The sequence below is a fragment of the Drosophila teissieri genome, chromosome 2L (genome assembly GCF_016746235.2).
Source record: "Drosophila teissieri strain GT53w chromosome 2L, Prin_Dtei_1.1, whole genome shotgun sequence".
NCBI lineage: Eukaryota > Metazoa > Arthropoda > Insecta > Diptera > Drosophilidae > Drosophila > Drosophila teissieri.
The window spans coordinates 6,138,142-6,151,893 of NC_053029.1; the positions used below are offsets into that span (position 1 = coordinate 6,138,142).

Sequence of the window (13,752 nt, forward strand, 5' to 3'; positions counted from 1 at the left end):
TTTTGAGCTATCGATATACCACATTTCGATACATCCAACCCAGAACGGCAAACTGCCATCGCTATTCCAAAGCAAAACAAATTTTTCATTCCACGTATCCGATCATTTATCCAATTGGAAAACAGGATCAATAAATATAGAAGATCCGGAAATCCGGACCGACGGCAGCAGGATGAGTGTTCTTGAACAACTGGGTGCTCTAGACATCGGCACAAATGAGGAAGTGGACGAAACCCTGCAGCGGATTGCCGACGAAGAGGTGGAATGCCAAGTCAATACAAAACTCTACTTGAGTCTCATGTGTTTCCATCGTTTTAGGCAAAAGTTAACGAGAGACTGGAGTCGCTGCTGGCCAAACAATGTCAGATTGAGGCCAGAATGAGTGGCATTGGGAGATCGCTCAGCCTGCTGCACACGGTGGACAGCGATTCCAACAAGCTGAACGACCAGATTGTAAACACCGCCCAGTTGGCCGAGTCGGTGAGCGCCAAGGTGCGCCGGTTGGATTTGGCCAGGTGTCGCGCCTCCGAGTGCCAGCAGCGGGTGCACGATCTGATCGACCTGCACCTGTGCAGCCAGGGCGTGGTGAAGGCCATCGGCGAGGAGGACTACGAGAAGAGCGCCACCCACATCGCCCGCTTCCTGGCGATGGATCAGCAACTGCTGCGGCGCACCGCCGACGACGTTCAGGGCTCCATTACGTCGGTTAGCGATGCGGTCAAGACGCTGGAGGATGCCACCGAGAAGACCCGTGTCCTGATTGCCAAGCGCTTCGATGAGGCGGTCAAAGCCGATGACTTGGCCTCTGTGGAAAGATTCTTCAAAATCTTTCCCCTTGTTGGTTGCCATCGCACTGGGATTGAAAAGTTCTCGCTCTACATTTGCCAGAAGTTGGCAAACAAGGCTCAAAAGGAACTAAGGAACGCCCAGGACATAGCCAAGGCGGAATCACGCCTGCAATTGGCCTACGCAGATCGACTGACTGCTATTCTGGAAAACTTCGCAAGGGTGGTGGAAGTCAATCAGCCGATAATCGAAGCATTCTACGGACAAGCGTAGGTAGCTTAGTTATGGCAAGAAAGAATCTTCTTAAATGTGTGACTCTCCTGCAGTTCATCGTCTCTGATCGACATGGTGGCCATTCTGCAGCATGAATGCGATACGGAGGTTAAGAATCTTCTAATGGAGTTCAACAAGAACCGGCAGATTCAGTACCGCAGCAAGCAAGTAAATGAGTCCACTCAGCGGTCGGCCGGTGGCGGAACTCTCGGGAGCAACAGTATCCAGGCACTGGGTCATTATAGGAAACCCTCTGGCGGCTCGGTGGACAAGCTAAACCCCAAGGAAATCGATGCCATTATAGCTGAAATAACAGTCATGCACGCCAGGGTCGAGTTGTACTTCCGATTTATGCGTCGACGCTTACAGGCAAGGCGAAAATGCTCTTATGGAATATATTATAACTATAAGAATTGCAGGTTCATGTGGAGACGTGTGTACCAGAAAAGGAGCAGTTGGAGATAATGGAACGCTATGAAAAGATCATGAAGAACTCCGATCTGCGCCGCCAGATGCAGGAAATTCTGAGTACCTATTTGCTCCTGGAAAGGTAGATTTCGAAAAGTATTTCCAACTGCTTAAACGGTTCTAAATGCATATATATACTTGTAGATATTTCATGGAGGAGAGCGTTCTTAAGGCCATCGGCTTGGACACTTACGAGTCTGGGCAGCAGTGTTCATCCATGGTGGACGATATATTCTTCATTCTTCGCAAATCTATTCGAAGGGCCTTGACAACCCAGTCGATAAACGGAACCTGTGCTGTGATCAACAACGTTGCTGCCTGCCTGGATGGTGATTTTGTGAGCGCACTTAAGGCGCCCTTGAAAAGCGGCTACCCATCGGGCTACATCGACTTGGCTCAGGCGTATAATGCTATCCAAACGACCCTGCAGCAGGGAAAACTACATTCCAGCGATGCCGATCGAGGTCGAGCCAACTTTCTGGTGCAGCTAAACAATGCCGACATATCGACGGAGTATATTGAGACACTGTGTCAGACGATGGAACAAGAAATTGCTGGCACATTTCCACAAACGACGCCGGTGGAGCGTCAATTGCTGGACAGCTGCCTCACGGAACTTAAAGCAGTTCGGGATGCGTTGAAAGCCACGGTTGATTTTGGAATGCAGCAGCTGCGGTCCAGTGTTATAAAGCCACGACTCAATCCCTGGATCAATCAGTTCTTGAACTACAGTCACAATTTGAATGAGGTAAGAGCTAGGACTCAGGAATCTAAATGAGAACTTAATGCAATCTCTTGTTCTAGGAGGAACTTGCTGCTTACGAAGCTGGAGAGACGTTCGTCCAGTTTTTCATAGTGCAATTGGATGGACTCCTCAACTCTTTTAAGAACTCATTGAGTCCGCGCAACTATGATGCCCTCGTTAGCATTTTGGCGACCGAAGTGACTATTCAATTGGAACGGGCTATTAAAAAAATCAGCTTTAACAGAGTATGTAACCAAGCAGGAAAATTAAACCTGCGGATTAATAATAGATTATGTTCTATTTAAAAGCTCGGCGGTCTGGTGCTTGATCAGGAAGTTCGTGCCTTGGGCAGTTACCTGACAGGAGCAACATCTTGGTCGGTCAGGGATAAGATGACACGTATTTCCCAAATTGCTACCCTTCTCAATCTGGACAAGATTTCGGAGCTTGCAGAGTATTGGAATCCCGAGAATAACAAAGAGATGTCAACTTGGCATCTAACACCTAACGAAGTTCGCACATTTTTAACGTTAAGGTAAGAGTGAACACTTATTAAAATATAACATTTTCTTCAGTTTTATTAATCGTACGATTGTTTTGCAGAAACGACTTTCGTATAGAAGACATAAAGCGACTCCAACTTTAGGCAAAAACATTTTATTCATGCGGACGTGTTATGACTGGCACTAAACCAATGATTGAAATCCAATCGCAAAAGCAGTTGAGAAAGCGGACCCAAGCAAGATGCTGATTTTACATCGACTAATAGTTGGATAAGGCTCGCAATTTGAACACCAAAACTAAAAAAAAACAAAGTTTTATTACTATTACCCACGATAATTGATAAAGTAAATTAACGATTGACATTATTTATCACTCGCTTAACAAAATGTAAGGACATACCTTTCATTGAGTCGGTCGATTTCAGCCACTAAGTCATCGGGCGGATTCTTCGTTTGGGTCATTCGCGCAAACTCCTCACATATGCTAAAGAGTTTAAGAAGGGTTCCATAAATGGGATTTTGGTTTTGGCACCCGGTGACATTCATTTGGTTCTCCGATTCGGTAAGCAGAAAGCATTGGGAAAGAACATTTGCCAAAAATATAGTGTGAGCCCTTTGTATTTCTTCGAAATCAGTCTTGTTCTTGATCACATTCAACAAAATTCCAAATTGACCTGTAACAAAATGCGAGTTATTTTTCTTAGCAGTTTAGTGTTACGTACAAAAACTCACTTTCAAGCACATCTACTTGAATGTAATACTGCATGTTGTTCAGGAAGAACATAAGATAGTTGCGAAGACTTATGATTTTACTATTTAAAGGCACATCCACACTCTTTGCCTTCCAAGTCTGCTTGGCCCAGACCCTTTGTATTTCGTATTGAAAAGTTCGAATGATCAGTAAAAATCTGAATATCTTGTTGTACCGCTCAATAGTTTTTGGGGAGAACAAAAGATTCAATGGCCACTCGTACTCGTACTTCAGACTGAGGCCTTGCAGAAAATGAAAGTCGGAGTTTTCATCTGGTTCACCAGTGGGTCTTTGGCAGCTAAGTGAAAACTTGTCCAAGTCATCTGAGATTCCCGTAACAGTAGCTGCAATCTGAGTATAAGGTAAAAATGTACATGTAATATACATATTAAAGAATATACGGTTAAATAGTACCTCAAATGATCTAGTGACGTTTTTAAAACGCTCTTCGCGATATGTTTCCATGTTACCGATCATCTGAGAGCAGAACTCCAAGTAGAACTCTCCCCTGCCCAACAAAAAGAAGTCCTTTATCAGTGACATCTGCCGCTCCAGATCCACTTCATTCACAGCTATCTCCGACAAGCGGGTGCTAACGTAATTCTTGATATCGTTAATAACATTTTCGACGCGAAACACATTGATTGTGTCATCGTTGCACAGATCAACAACCATTTGGAAGAATTCGGACTCCCTGCCGTTCCACAGCTGATAGATATCATCACGATTCAACTCAGCCAGTTTTACTGCCAGTTGGTCTGTTTTGTCTTTTACTTTTACGTTGCGCCGCATTTTGAATACCAGCACTGTTTGTCCCACAAACAGAACTTTTTCAGCTAAAACGAAGGACAGAAATCCTGGCAGCTGCGACAAATTGACCTCGTATTGCCATATGTAGTCCTCTGGGTTTTTCTCTGCGCTCTGGCAAAGAAAATGTGCTATTTATAACATACGTTTATGGTAATTATTTGTAAAGTTCCTACCATTAGGGAGCTACTGGCTGATTTGCTGAATAAGCTACCATCAACCGCATCCGTTGAAATGAATTTAATGAAGAATTCCGAGTGGACATCGTCGATCACCCCAAATAACAGCCAGCGAGCCAGGCTGGAGAAAAACGCGTTCTTAACAGGCTTAATAATTCTGCATAATGGAGAGCATTCGGATTATAGAAACAAGGCTTTTTGTATGTTAGTTGTCACTTGCTTCTTCATAGCCTTCTCCAGCTGAATGTCGCCGTTCTGGGACTGTTGATTAAGGTAATGGAGCAAGCAGCATCCTCTTAACTTCAGCACCTGGACCTCCATGATGAGGTTACGCAGGAACACCAGCAGTGGCAACTTGACTTGCAGGGCATCGTGGACATATGAGAGCGAGGTGCGCTGGTTTCCAAAGCAATACTTCTCCAGACGAGTGATCTCCGCGTAGTACTCCTCCAGAGCCACTTCAATGCCCTTGGCCAAATTGAGCAAGTAGTAACCGCGCGAAAGATCTGCGGTAGAACAACTTAAAATCTATTTAAGCATATGCATGTTGCCATTTATACCTGGAAGTTCTTCAAGTGTATTGGACTGCGTACCCATCGAATGGGTAAACTCTTCGACTTCTTGGTAAACTTTAATCATTTTCAAAATGCTCATAAATATCTCCCTCTCGGAAGGATGTATAAACTGGTCAATGACTGTGGTGTCCTGGAAAGTTGGCGTGTAAGGCTTTGGAAGTAATTCGCTGGGATCGTTTTGCTTACATGGAATGCTTTTATTCCTAGCTTCTCCGGATTATGGCTCCTGCAAGCCAATAGCAAATCGTGTATCATTATTTCGCTGCTATAATTCGGGATTTGTATTTCATTTGCGCCAGATGTCCGACAGAGATGACACAGCTTCTGAGCCGTTGGTTATCGATAAGAACCAATTAATCGACAGAATTGGGGGCATTCCCTTCCCGCCAACTATTTATTGAACATTTTTAAAATTCTCAAATTTAATTTACTTAAATTTAATTTGCTTGTTTTTTGTGTTATGTTTTATAAAACGTTATCATTATCATTATCAAACATAAGTGCAGTGCAACATAGTTCGATCATAAACATAAAAAAAATTAGAAAAGTACTTTGACGAGCAGATGGGTTTTCTTGATTGATCATATGGGAAACGAAACTTCTCAAGCCCTTTTTATCAAGATGTCCAATGTACTTTTTCACATTTTCTCCATTTCTAAACCAAAGAAGGGAAGGAACTCGCGAAATTTGCAAGTTCTCACAAATTTGCATTCCACTTGTGCAGTCATATTCCGCAATGCAAACACTGGTTTCATTTACCAATTCTGAAGCAAGTTCTTTCCAAATTGCATAAAAAACGATACAAGACACACAATTTGGTGAATACAATTTAACGAAGAAGGTTCCATTGTTCACATAGGAGTAAAAGTTATTATAACTTAGCCTAAATACCTGGCCAGCTATACAGTGGCTTTCGTTTACTTGCATCGGAAAACTATTATATGTTGAATTATCATTTGATATTTGGTATTTAGTTATTGATTCAAAGAGGGTTTCTGATTTATCAATAACTCTTATACTTCCAGTTTTTTCAATGCAAAGCCATTGCGGATATTGATTAATTTGCCTTCTTATGCAATGTTTAAAGTATTTTCTACAGTCAATCGAAACTACTGCGCGCAGAGTGGTAAGATGAAGTTCTTGCAGAGTATCATCCAGGATGGTTCGCATCCTAGGACATCCGCTGCAAGACGATAAATAATATTCGACGAGGACATCTCCTTGCTTCAGAAAATGATTCAGTACTTCGGGATCAATATCTTCGACTGAATTATTTCGCAGCTGTCCAATCGATGCAACTGGCAAACCAAGCAAAAGGAGGAAAACCGCATTCATTTTAAATATAAAATTTAGTATATGGCAAATAAATCAATGCTACAAAAAAAAAACAAAGAGCTTTAATATGGAAACACAATTTTTGTATACTCTGTAAAAATTAAACTTTTTACTTAAGCGTCATGTTTGCAAGGAATTCTTTCATTTACAATCGATCGTAATCAATATTCGAATTACAAGCCCAGTCCGGCAGTTCTGTTTCGTACTCCCAGCCAACACCCTGTAAATAAGTTTTCATTTAAAAATAAACCCTTAGAAGGCAGAGTTTACAACGAACCCTGTATTTCCATGCATGCAAGTACATTATGAGATCCTTTGGGCCGGGGTCTCTGTAGTTTATCTTGCATTCGGAACATTGAGGGTCCGAAGTTGCCTTTTGTGGATCAAACGACCTGTCTGGCTCTTCATAGCACGTTTGGGTGGCAGTCTGTGCAGTAGAGTAAAAACATTGTATTCTCCAGAATTGTAAACATATTTGAAATTACTTACTTCGTTACTTGGCACAAGGGGTTCCACAATAACAGAAGTGGCAGTCCCACTACTGATAGGATTTTCTACTACTGAAGTACTTGTTGCTCCGTCTTTTATATTCGCTGATACGATTTGATCCCCTTCCAAGCCCAACCAGTTCTCGGCATTATGAATGCTAATTAAGTTACTGATCAACTGTTCTTCGGTTATTCCACCGATATCTCCACCTCTTCCTTTTAATGGTCCAAAAACTTCGTGGTTGTACAAGGGATCATTTGAAATGGGATAGCCTGTTGAATACGAGTGTTATAATTGCATGGAATTATCTCGTTATGACTTACCCAAATATTGCAAATGTACGCGTATTTGGTGCATTCGTCCTGTAAGTGGTTTGCACAAAACAATACTATCACTACCCACTTCGCCAATTCGTTTAAATGTGGTTTTACAGTCTTTGCCCTTGGGTGAAACCTTACAAACACCGATCTTGTAGCTCACGACATCGATTTTCTCATTGCATTCAACTGTGCCACTGAGATAGATATGCCAAATGAATCAATATTTTAATGATATATTTCTGACTTACTCTGGAAAGCGTCCCTCAACGCGGCAAACATACTCCTTTTGCACTTGTCTAGTTCGGATTTGCAGCTCCAGCTCGCGGGCTTTCTCAGCAGTTCGTCCAAACAAGAGAAGACCAGAAGTAAGTCGATCCAATCTGTGGATGGTTCGCAGATTCTTCAGATTGTGCTCCTTGGCCAGAATGAAAACCACCGTGTTATGTCTATATCGCCCACAAGGGTGTACCTGAAGAAATGCGATTGTTATTATATTCGATTGCGTTTAATTTAGTATACCCACTGGTATTGATGCCGGCTTATTCACAACCACAATATCCTTGTCCATGTACACTATCTTGATGGGCTGTGAAGTAACAGGGACTTCGTGTCTAGAATGCAAATGTGTTGCATATTCAAATGAGGTTTCCTACTGATGCTTACCTATGAACCACATTGGCCAGCAGATCATTATGTTTGATCTTATAGTCCTTGGGTACCTTCTCATAATTAACAGTCAATTTTCCTGCCTCCAGACTGCGCTCATATTCCTCCGGCGGTGCAGCTCGGAATTCACGCACAAATACATCCAGAATTTTCTCATCAACCCAACGTCCTTTGGCGAACGTGGTGAATGTGAAAAAATAGGGATACACCTTTCGCAGACCTATAGATTGTGATAATACTAATTTAGGATATTGGTTTTTAATGGTTTCGGCATACCGTTTTCAAAATAATACGAAGTTTCGTCGTATCTTTCATCGCTGAATCCAGGACGCTTGGTTTTAAGCCCATTGGCATCTAATTTTACTTTTTTCACATATCTGCTTTCCTCATCTGCGCCGCTAGCTTTTCGTTTTTCCGGCAGAGTTTCATTTGTTTGCGTTTCAGACTTTTCCTCTGATATGGGAATCTGTAAGATAAATAAAATAGAGTGATAAAAAATACCTTGAAATTTTATAGTTTTTGATTTAAGCTGGATAGCTGCTTACTATTTAGAAAATCACTAGGATTTAAGGATGCAGATAATAGGAAAGCATTCCGTGCCAAAGCCAACATACATGTGTACATATATGCTTATCACCTTATCAGCTTTTAACACATAGGAGCCTTGTTTCAGGTTTTTGTGTGCCAACAACTCCTTCCTTTCTTTCCGCTGGCCAAGCATAATTTTCAGACAGGCTGTTTGCTTTTCCTTGTTGGACACGAAAAGGAAAACAAAAACTACCAAATTGGCTTCGAACCAGCAGAATTCTGTTAGTTACTGGTCTACCAGCCAATATGTTCCAGCCAGGAAGCAAACATAGACAAAAGTCCATAATAAAACAGATTAAACAGGACTCTATTTTCCTTCTATTTGGTGGGTGGCTGAAGCTACCACAATTTTCACTCCATTTGCTCTGCTTCCTCCAGCTTCCAGAAGTCTTTTATCTTGTTTCTGTTGTCGTGACTGTGCAATTCGGATGCTTTTATATCATGAACTCCATCGTTTTTGCGATCTTCTACTTCTTTCACATTCTACATGCAAGCTTCGAGAATCTCTAAGTTCATTGTACCGATCATCGCTTGAATTATCAACTGAGTGATGTAGCTTCTTCTGTCGTCCTTGCTGCTTATCACATTTCTTGATGACATTTCAATGCATCCAAATTATTATAGGAATGGGCAAGCAACATTCACTTCCAATCTGTAGCCACGCGTAGAGGTCCTTGCGGTGTCCTTGTGCTCCTGCATGAACTTTAGAAAAAGCTCATCCTGCGGTGGCGTTTTATGCTCGTCTCTTGTGGGTAAAAACAACACAAACAATTTATAGCTTACAACTTACATGTTGGCTTGCCGCTGTTTTGTAAACAAACCCACGCTTCTTCTTCTTCACATTCACCTACATTGATAACACACGCAACCTTGTCACGGCGTTGCCAGACCAATTTACTGGGGAGCAGCATTGCGTTAATTTGGCGCTTTGGAGATTTCACAAAGGATTTAAAAGTGCCATCTCTAAAGGTTTTTTTATTTTCTTTATGATTTTAACTTGAATCATGGAAATTCATTGACAAATATTCAATATTTATTTCACTTCAATTACATTTTTTACCGGTTTCATTGTCTGAAATCTACATTTGATTGTTCCAAGTCAGTTATATAAACATTGCCACAAAACAAAAATTAAAATCGTTGAGGATTGTATTATAACTTACAATAAAGATACAATCAAACCTAATCATAAAATTGTTTTGAATTCCTATTCAAAACAGCCAACTGTTAATAAACTAAAAGAAATAAAATTTTTTTTTCCGTGCAAAAAGCCAAGCAAGAGTTTTTAAAAAGGCAAAAATTAAAGATACTTCCAATGTTCAAATCACACGGCTTATGTGTTCCTAATTACTACTTTTCTATACATTTATAATTTAGTTAATTGCGCAAAGTGGTCCTGATCCGCAAAGCCACTTAGCCCAAAAGCCGCCGTTCCTCCTTTTTAATTCCTCAGTTTGATGGCGCAAGCCAGTGCCAGTGGAATGGAAAATGGCAAGGACTGCAGCGGACCAAGTCTTAGAGGGATTTTCCTCTTCCTGCAACCCAGTACCAGTACCAGTATCCTCCAGCCGCCAACCACGGCGGTTTTCGTAATGTGTGTTTACATGGTATTGTAAGAATTATGAAAACGACTGGCCCAAAAGGCGCATCGCGGAAACAATGAGGACCGCACTTAGGATACCCATAGAACCAACCCACCCGCCCTGCTGAAAGCACAAGGCACTGACACTAATAATTGCGGAAACATCACGACCAACAGACCAACTTGACAAAAGTAGCTCGTTAGGCAGCCACCGCGATGGCGGGACACTAGAAACCCGCTGAGGCCCCCCCAAAAAGAACTAATTATGACAAATCCGCGGTAAAATATATACGTAGGTAAGTGAAACGAGTCCGTCCGCCCGACTTCCGTCCAGTTGGTCCCCACACATAACTTAACTCCTTGCGTGAGCACGATAACCCAGACGATATCCTTGAATCATCCCCCTACATGTGTATGTATATTTGCGTATGCATACACCATGTTAATCCGAGGAGGTCGGTTTTTAGTTTATTGATTGTTTAATTAGCGAGAGAGAATTAGGAACGGCTTTGCGCTTTAAGTGTACACACTGGCTAAATATTTAAGGCCATTTGCCACTGTCACGTACGTTGAGGTGAAAGAAGAACAACCAGCAAACAAAAAGCCCAAAAACCTGCCTGGTTGTACGGTTTTTGTGGGGCCATTAAGGGTTTTGTCTAAAATCTGGTTTTTGTTGCACATCTTAGCAGAGCCCTAAATTTTTAAGAATGTACTGACGCCTAAGGGTGGCTTTAAATTTCTATGCCGGCCAGAACGTTGACTCTGCTGCAGCCACTGCAGTCTCCTTTACTGGGGCATTTGTGACTCAAAGTCTCGTAAAAGTAGCTTAAATCTCCAGGTGCCTGGGTGCAGCTACTCCTTCCTGCTCCACCGCATGTTTATATCCAATTTTATGACTGTCGAAACTTTAAGATAATAGAATAAAACTGAAATAAACCCATTTTTCGCACACGAATGTGTGGGAGTCACGCAATGATGTTTAAGCTTTGCCTTCACTTATTGGTATTAATTTGTTTGAAACCTTCTTCAAAATTACTCAAATATTCTGAAGAATATATACAACCCACCACTTTCAGCTTCAATCAAAACCCTAATTTGCTGTGGGCAAACGTGTTTGACAACTTTTATAAGATTTAAAACCTTAGTTTTATTACGTCAAGTAAGTTTCAACTTGACGCTTAATTCAGCCCTAATTAATTGTTTAAATTAATGCAGCAAATTGCATTGGCGACTCCCTGATTAGCTTTTTAATTAAGTTTTAAGTGCGCGATTGGAGCTGCTGCATTGAAATTTCCCTCGACACCAATAATACTGCATAAGTGAGGACAGGAATCCGAATCCACACAATTTGCTAGCAGACCCGACTAAATTGTTTTGGGCATTCGATTCCCCCAAGATAAATATGCTCTTTTACTAGCTGCGAATCGGTCAAAGTTCGAGAACTGGTCGCAAATCGCGGTTTTCTCGCTGACTTGGCGCTGTAAAGCGGGTAAATAAATGGGAATTAGTAATGGAGGAACACTCCATGGTAGAAAAATGTGCACAAGTCCAGATGAATTTTATATATTCTTGTAAATAAGTTATAAACATATGTACCTGTAGTGTTATATAAGAATAACTTTTTAAATGATCTAAAAGTTATATAAGAATACTTCCAACTGTAGTGTTATATTATAATGTGTTTATTTATCTTTTTAAAACGAACTCTAATTCCGAGTAGCTTTCTTAAAAGTTGCTATACATTTGATAGTATAAAATGAAGAAAACGATTTAAATATCATACCATATCGTACATATGCACACTTGTATTTTCTAATGAAAAATACAATTAATATGCATACGTATATATTTTTTAAAATTTTGTTTTCTTTTGTAGAAGTAGACTAGATATACTCAGTTATCAGTACTCTTGAAATCATGATATATTATATATTAGAACAAACTTTAAGTAACCGGACTAGAGTATCATTAACCTAGTTACTGGAAGGTCACAAATAGATATCATCACTACTCACCGGTGGATCTTCGCTTTCAGGTGGACTCGCATCCGTATCATCTGGAAACCACACGCATTCGGGAGACTCTTCCCGATCGGTGATATTGCCTCCAGAAGTCGGATTTGTGGACAGCATACGCCGGTACAGGAATATGTTTTCCACGTCCACGGAGGAGGCATCTCCATGTTGGGTCTGCGCGTTTCTCAACAGTTTCGAGCTTTCCATTTTCGCCAGGCACGAGAATTGTTTATAGTTTTTGATTTGCGGCCGTCGATTTGTAAGAATATCTGTGCAACGCTATAAATGTAACAACAAGTTAGTCAACACGTGCGCAGATTTTAACTCGAAATACAAAAACACTCCGCTTTACGCGTTGATTTAGCTAAATAAGTTAAAAGCTACTTTAATTCATAGCACAAACAGCACTTGCCAAAGGAAAAACGCCACAAAATTGCCGCAAAAACCGCATGAAAACAACGTTTTTATGCCGAAAGCGAACAAAACCAAAACATTGCCTATCGATAAGCGAGTGAACCACTGATTCGCGGCAATTGAACCGCATTAGGGGTATTTGCACGGAACTTGCTGAGGTTTCAAAACCACTCGAAATCGTTTTCGAAATGCTGGAGAACAATATGCGAATTAAGGTTCAACTTAAAGTTCTTTCACATGATTTCGCTTACTTACAAATACAGACTTAGATTTCACTCTTTTGCCAGTCTTTTTACCAGGAACTCTGTGAGAAACCTGATTGCTAGAGGATTTTAAAGGAACTATTTAAAAAGCTAGATATTGAAATGTAACTTTGAAATCTTCAAGCTGGACGCTGATAGCATTCAGTTCTTTCAAATGAATACCCAAATAACGAACACTCGAATTGAGAATCAGGATTAGCAGCAGTCATAAAGAAGCTAATTTATAACTGCCTGCAATATCGCGTATAATATACGAGCCGAGTTACTTCTTATCCAGCCTTAAGGCTTAATTACATTAACGTGTTCCCATATTTGGTAACTGCATACATGTGTGCGAACATGCATGTGGTAAAGTAATACGAGGCCCAGCACACCTTTCTATATATACTCTATATATACCCTACGTATACTTTATATACAGGTTGGTAAAAGATCTGTGTTGTTTATAAACACGCGGTTGATGGGCATGTTTAGAGGCAAAGCTTTTCTATGAAAGCGACAAAAAAAAAACGCGATGCCGTCATTTTTAGTTTTGTCCAGGCGAAAAGTCAATTTAGAACAGTAGCTCAAATGTGCAGGTGTGTGTGCGGGCTCACACACACACACACACACACACTAACACACACTTACCAATGCGGATGGGGAGAAATTTAATGGGTGAGCTGGCGCACACCTACAAAATATCGTGCTGATTTAATCACTTTCTTCGTTTTCACAAACGAACGTCAACTCCTCACACACACACACACACTAACTTACTCGCACACACCCACACACGCACACACACCCATACCAACCCCTGTTTATTCAGGATGAGCCCTATAGCTTTTTAGCCATATAGCCCCATAGCCAGTGGCCATTAAATGTTGCCTCAAATGACGGGCAAGCCTTTTCTTTGTTGTTCGCTTTCGTGACCAACCGCGTTTCAAGGAGACCTCCACTCTATATAGTCCATACACTCGTAGTCCATATAGTCCATGGCGTCTGGATCTG

The 13,752-nt window shown here is 41.2% G+C and overlaps 3 protein-coding genes across 5 annotated transcripts; 1 reads left to right on the forward strand and 2 right to left on the reverse strand.

Moving 5' to 3' along the window:
* Positions 1-54: 54 nt before the first annotated feature.
* Positions 55-3,141, forward strand: LOC122626514 (conserved oligomeric Golgi complex subunit 4). The gene is made up of 8 exons (XM_043806806.1): positions 55-259; positions 319-1,055; positions 1,113-1,428; positions 1,479-1,609; positions 1,672-2,275; positions 2,332-2,517; positions 2,581-2,807; positions 2,876-3,141. The coding sequence occupies exons 1-8, from the start codon at positions 173-175 to the stop codon at positions 2,916-2,918; spliced, it is 2,331 nt and encodes a 776-aa protein (XP_043662741.1). The 5' UTR covers positions 55-172; the 3' UTR covers positions 2,919-3,141.
* LOC122626523 (gamma-tubulin complex component 4 homolog) lies at positions 2,833-5,440 on the reverse strand. The gene is made up of 8 exons (XM_043806818.1): positions 5,274-5,440; positions 5,073-5,217; positions 4,733-5,018; positions 4,510-4,669; positions 3,941-4,447; positions 3,508-3,877; positions 3,176-3,449; positions 2,833-3,072 (listed from the first exon to the last, which is right to left on the reverse strand). The coding sequence occupies exons 1-8, from the start codon at positions 5,340-5,342 to the stop codon at positions 2,934-2,936; spliced, it is 1,950 nt and encodes a 649-aa protein (XP_043662753.1). The 5' UTR covers positions 5,343-5,440; the 3' UTR covers positions 2,833-2,933.
* Positions 5,441-6,509: 1,069 nt separating this feature from the next.
* Positions 6,510-12,588, reverse strand: LOC122622528 (RNA pseudouridylate synthase domain-containing protein 2). 3 transcript variants are annotated; one of them, XM_043801038.1, is made up of 10 exons: positions 12,495-12,588; positions 12,083-12,361; positions 8,174-8,363; positions 7,895-8,117; positions 7,755-7,842; positions 7,480-7,700; positions 7,235-7,425; positions 6,912-7,183; positions 6,700-6,849; positions 6,510-6,642 (listed from the first exon to the last, which is right to left on the reverse strand). In XM_043801038.1, the coding sequence occupies exons 1-10, from the start codon at positions 12,531-12,533 to the stop codon at positions 6,568-6,570; spliced, it is 1,728 nt and encodes a 575-aa protein (XP_043656973.1). In that variant the 5' UTR covers positions 12,534-12,588; the 3' UTR covers positions 6,510-6,567. The 3 variants fall into 3 exon arrangements, 2 of the variants coding, with proteins under 2 accessions (XP_043656973.1, XP_043656983.1); XM_043801048.1 differs by lacking the exons at positions 8,174-8,363; positions 12,083-12,361; positions 12,495-12,588 and having other exon boundaries at positions 7,755-7,817; positions 7,895-8,034; XR_006326304.1 differs by lacking the exons at positions 6,510-6,642; positions 6,700-6,849; positions 6,912-7,183; positions 7,235-7,425 and having other exon boundaries at positions 7,559-7,700; positions 7,755-7,817.
* Positions 12,589-13,752: the final 1,164 nt, after the last annotated feature.

Coding starts and splice junctions, on each gene's coding strand:
- LOC122626514 (XM_043806806.1), top strand. CDS start 173: ATGAGTGTTCTTGAACAACTGGGTGCTCTAGACATCGGCACAAATGAG. Junction 260..318: donor AGCGGATTGCCGACGAAGAG/GTGGAATGCCAA, acceptor CCATCGTTTTAG/GCAAAAGTTAACGAGAGACT. Junction 2,276..2,331: donor ACAGTCACAATTTGAATGAG/GTAAGAGCTAGG, acceptor CTCTTGTTCTAG/GAGGAACTTGCTGCTTACGA.
- LOC122626523 (XM_043806818.1), bottom strand. CDS start 5,342: ATGATACACGATTTGCTATTGGCTTGCAGGAGCCATAATCCGGAGAAG. Junction 4,670..4,732: donor CTGGAGAAGGCTATGAAGAA/GCAAGTGACAAC, acceptor TCCATTATGCAG/AATTATTAAGCCTGTTAAGA. Junction 4,448..4,509: donor CAGCCAGTAGCTCCCTAATG/GTAGGAACTTTA, acceptor TTTCTTTGCCAG/AGCGCAGAGAAAAACCCAGA.
- LOC122622528 (XM_043801038.1), bottom strand. CDS start 12,533: ATGCGGTTTTTGCGGCAATTTTGTGGCGTTTTTCCTTTG. Junction 8,364..12,082: donor CTGAAAGCGAAGATCCACCG/GTGAGTAGTGAT, acceptor TTTATCTTACAG/ATTCCCATATCAGAGGAAAA. Junction 7,184..7,234: donor CGTACATTTGCAATATTTGG/GTAAGTCATAAC, acceptor CGTATTCAACAG/GCTATCCCATTTCAAATGAT.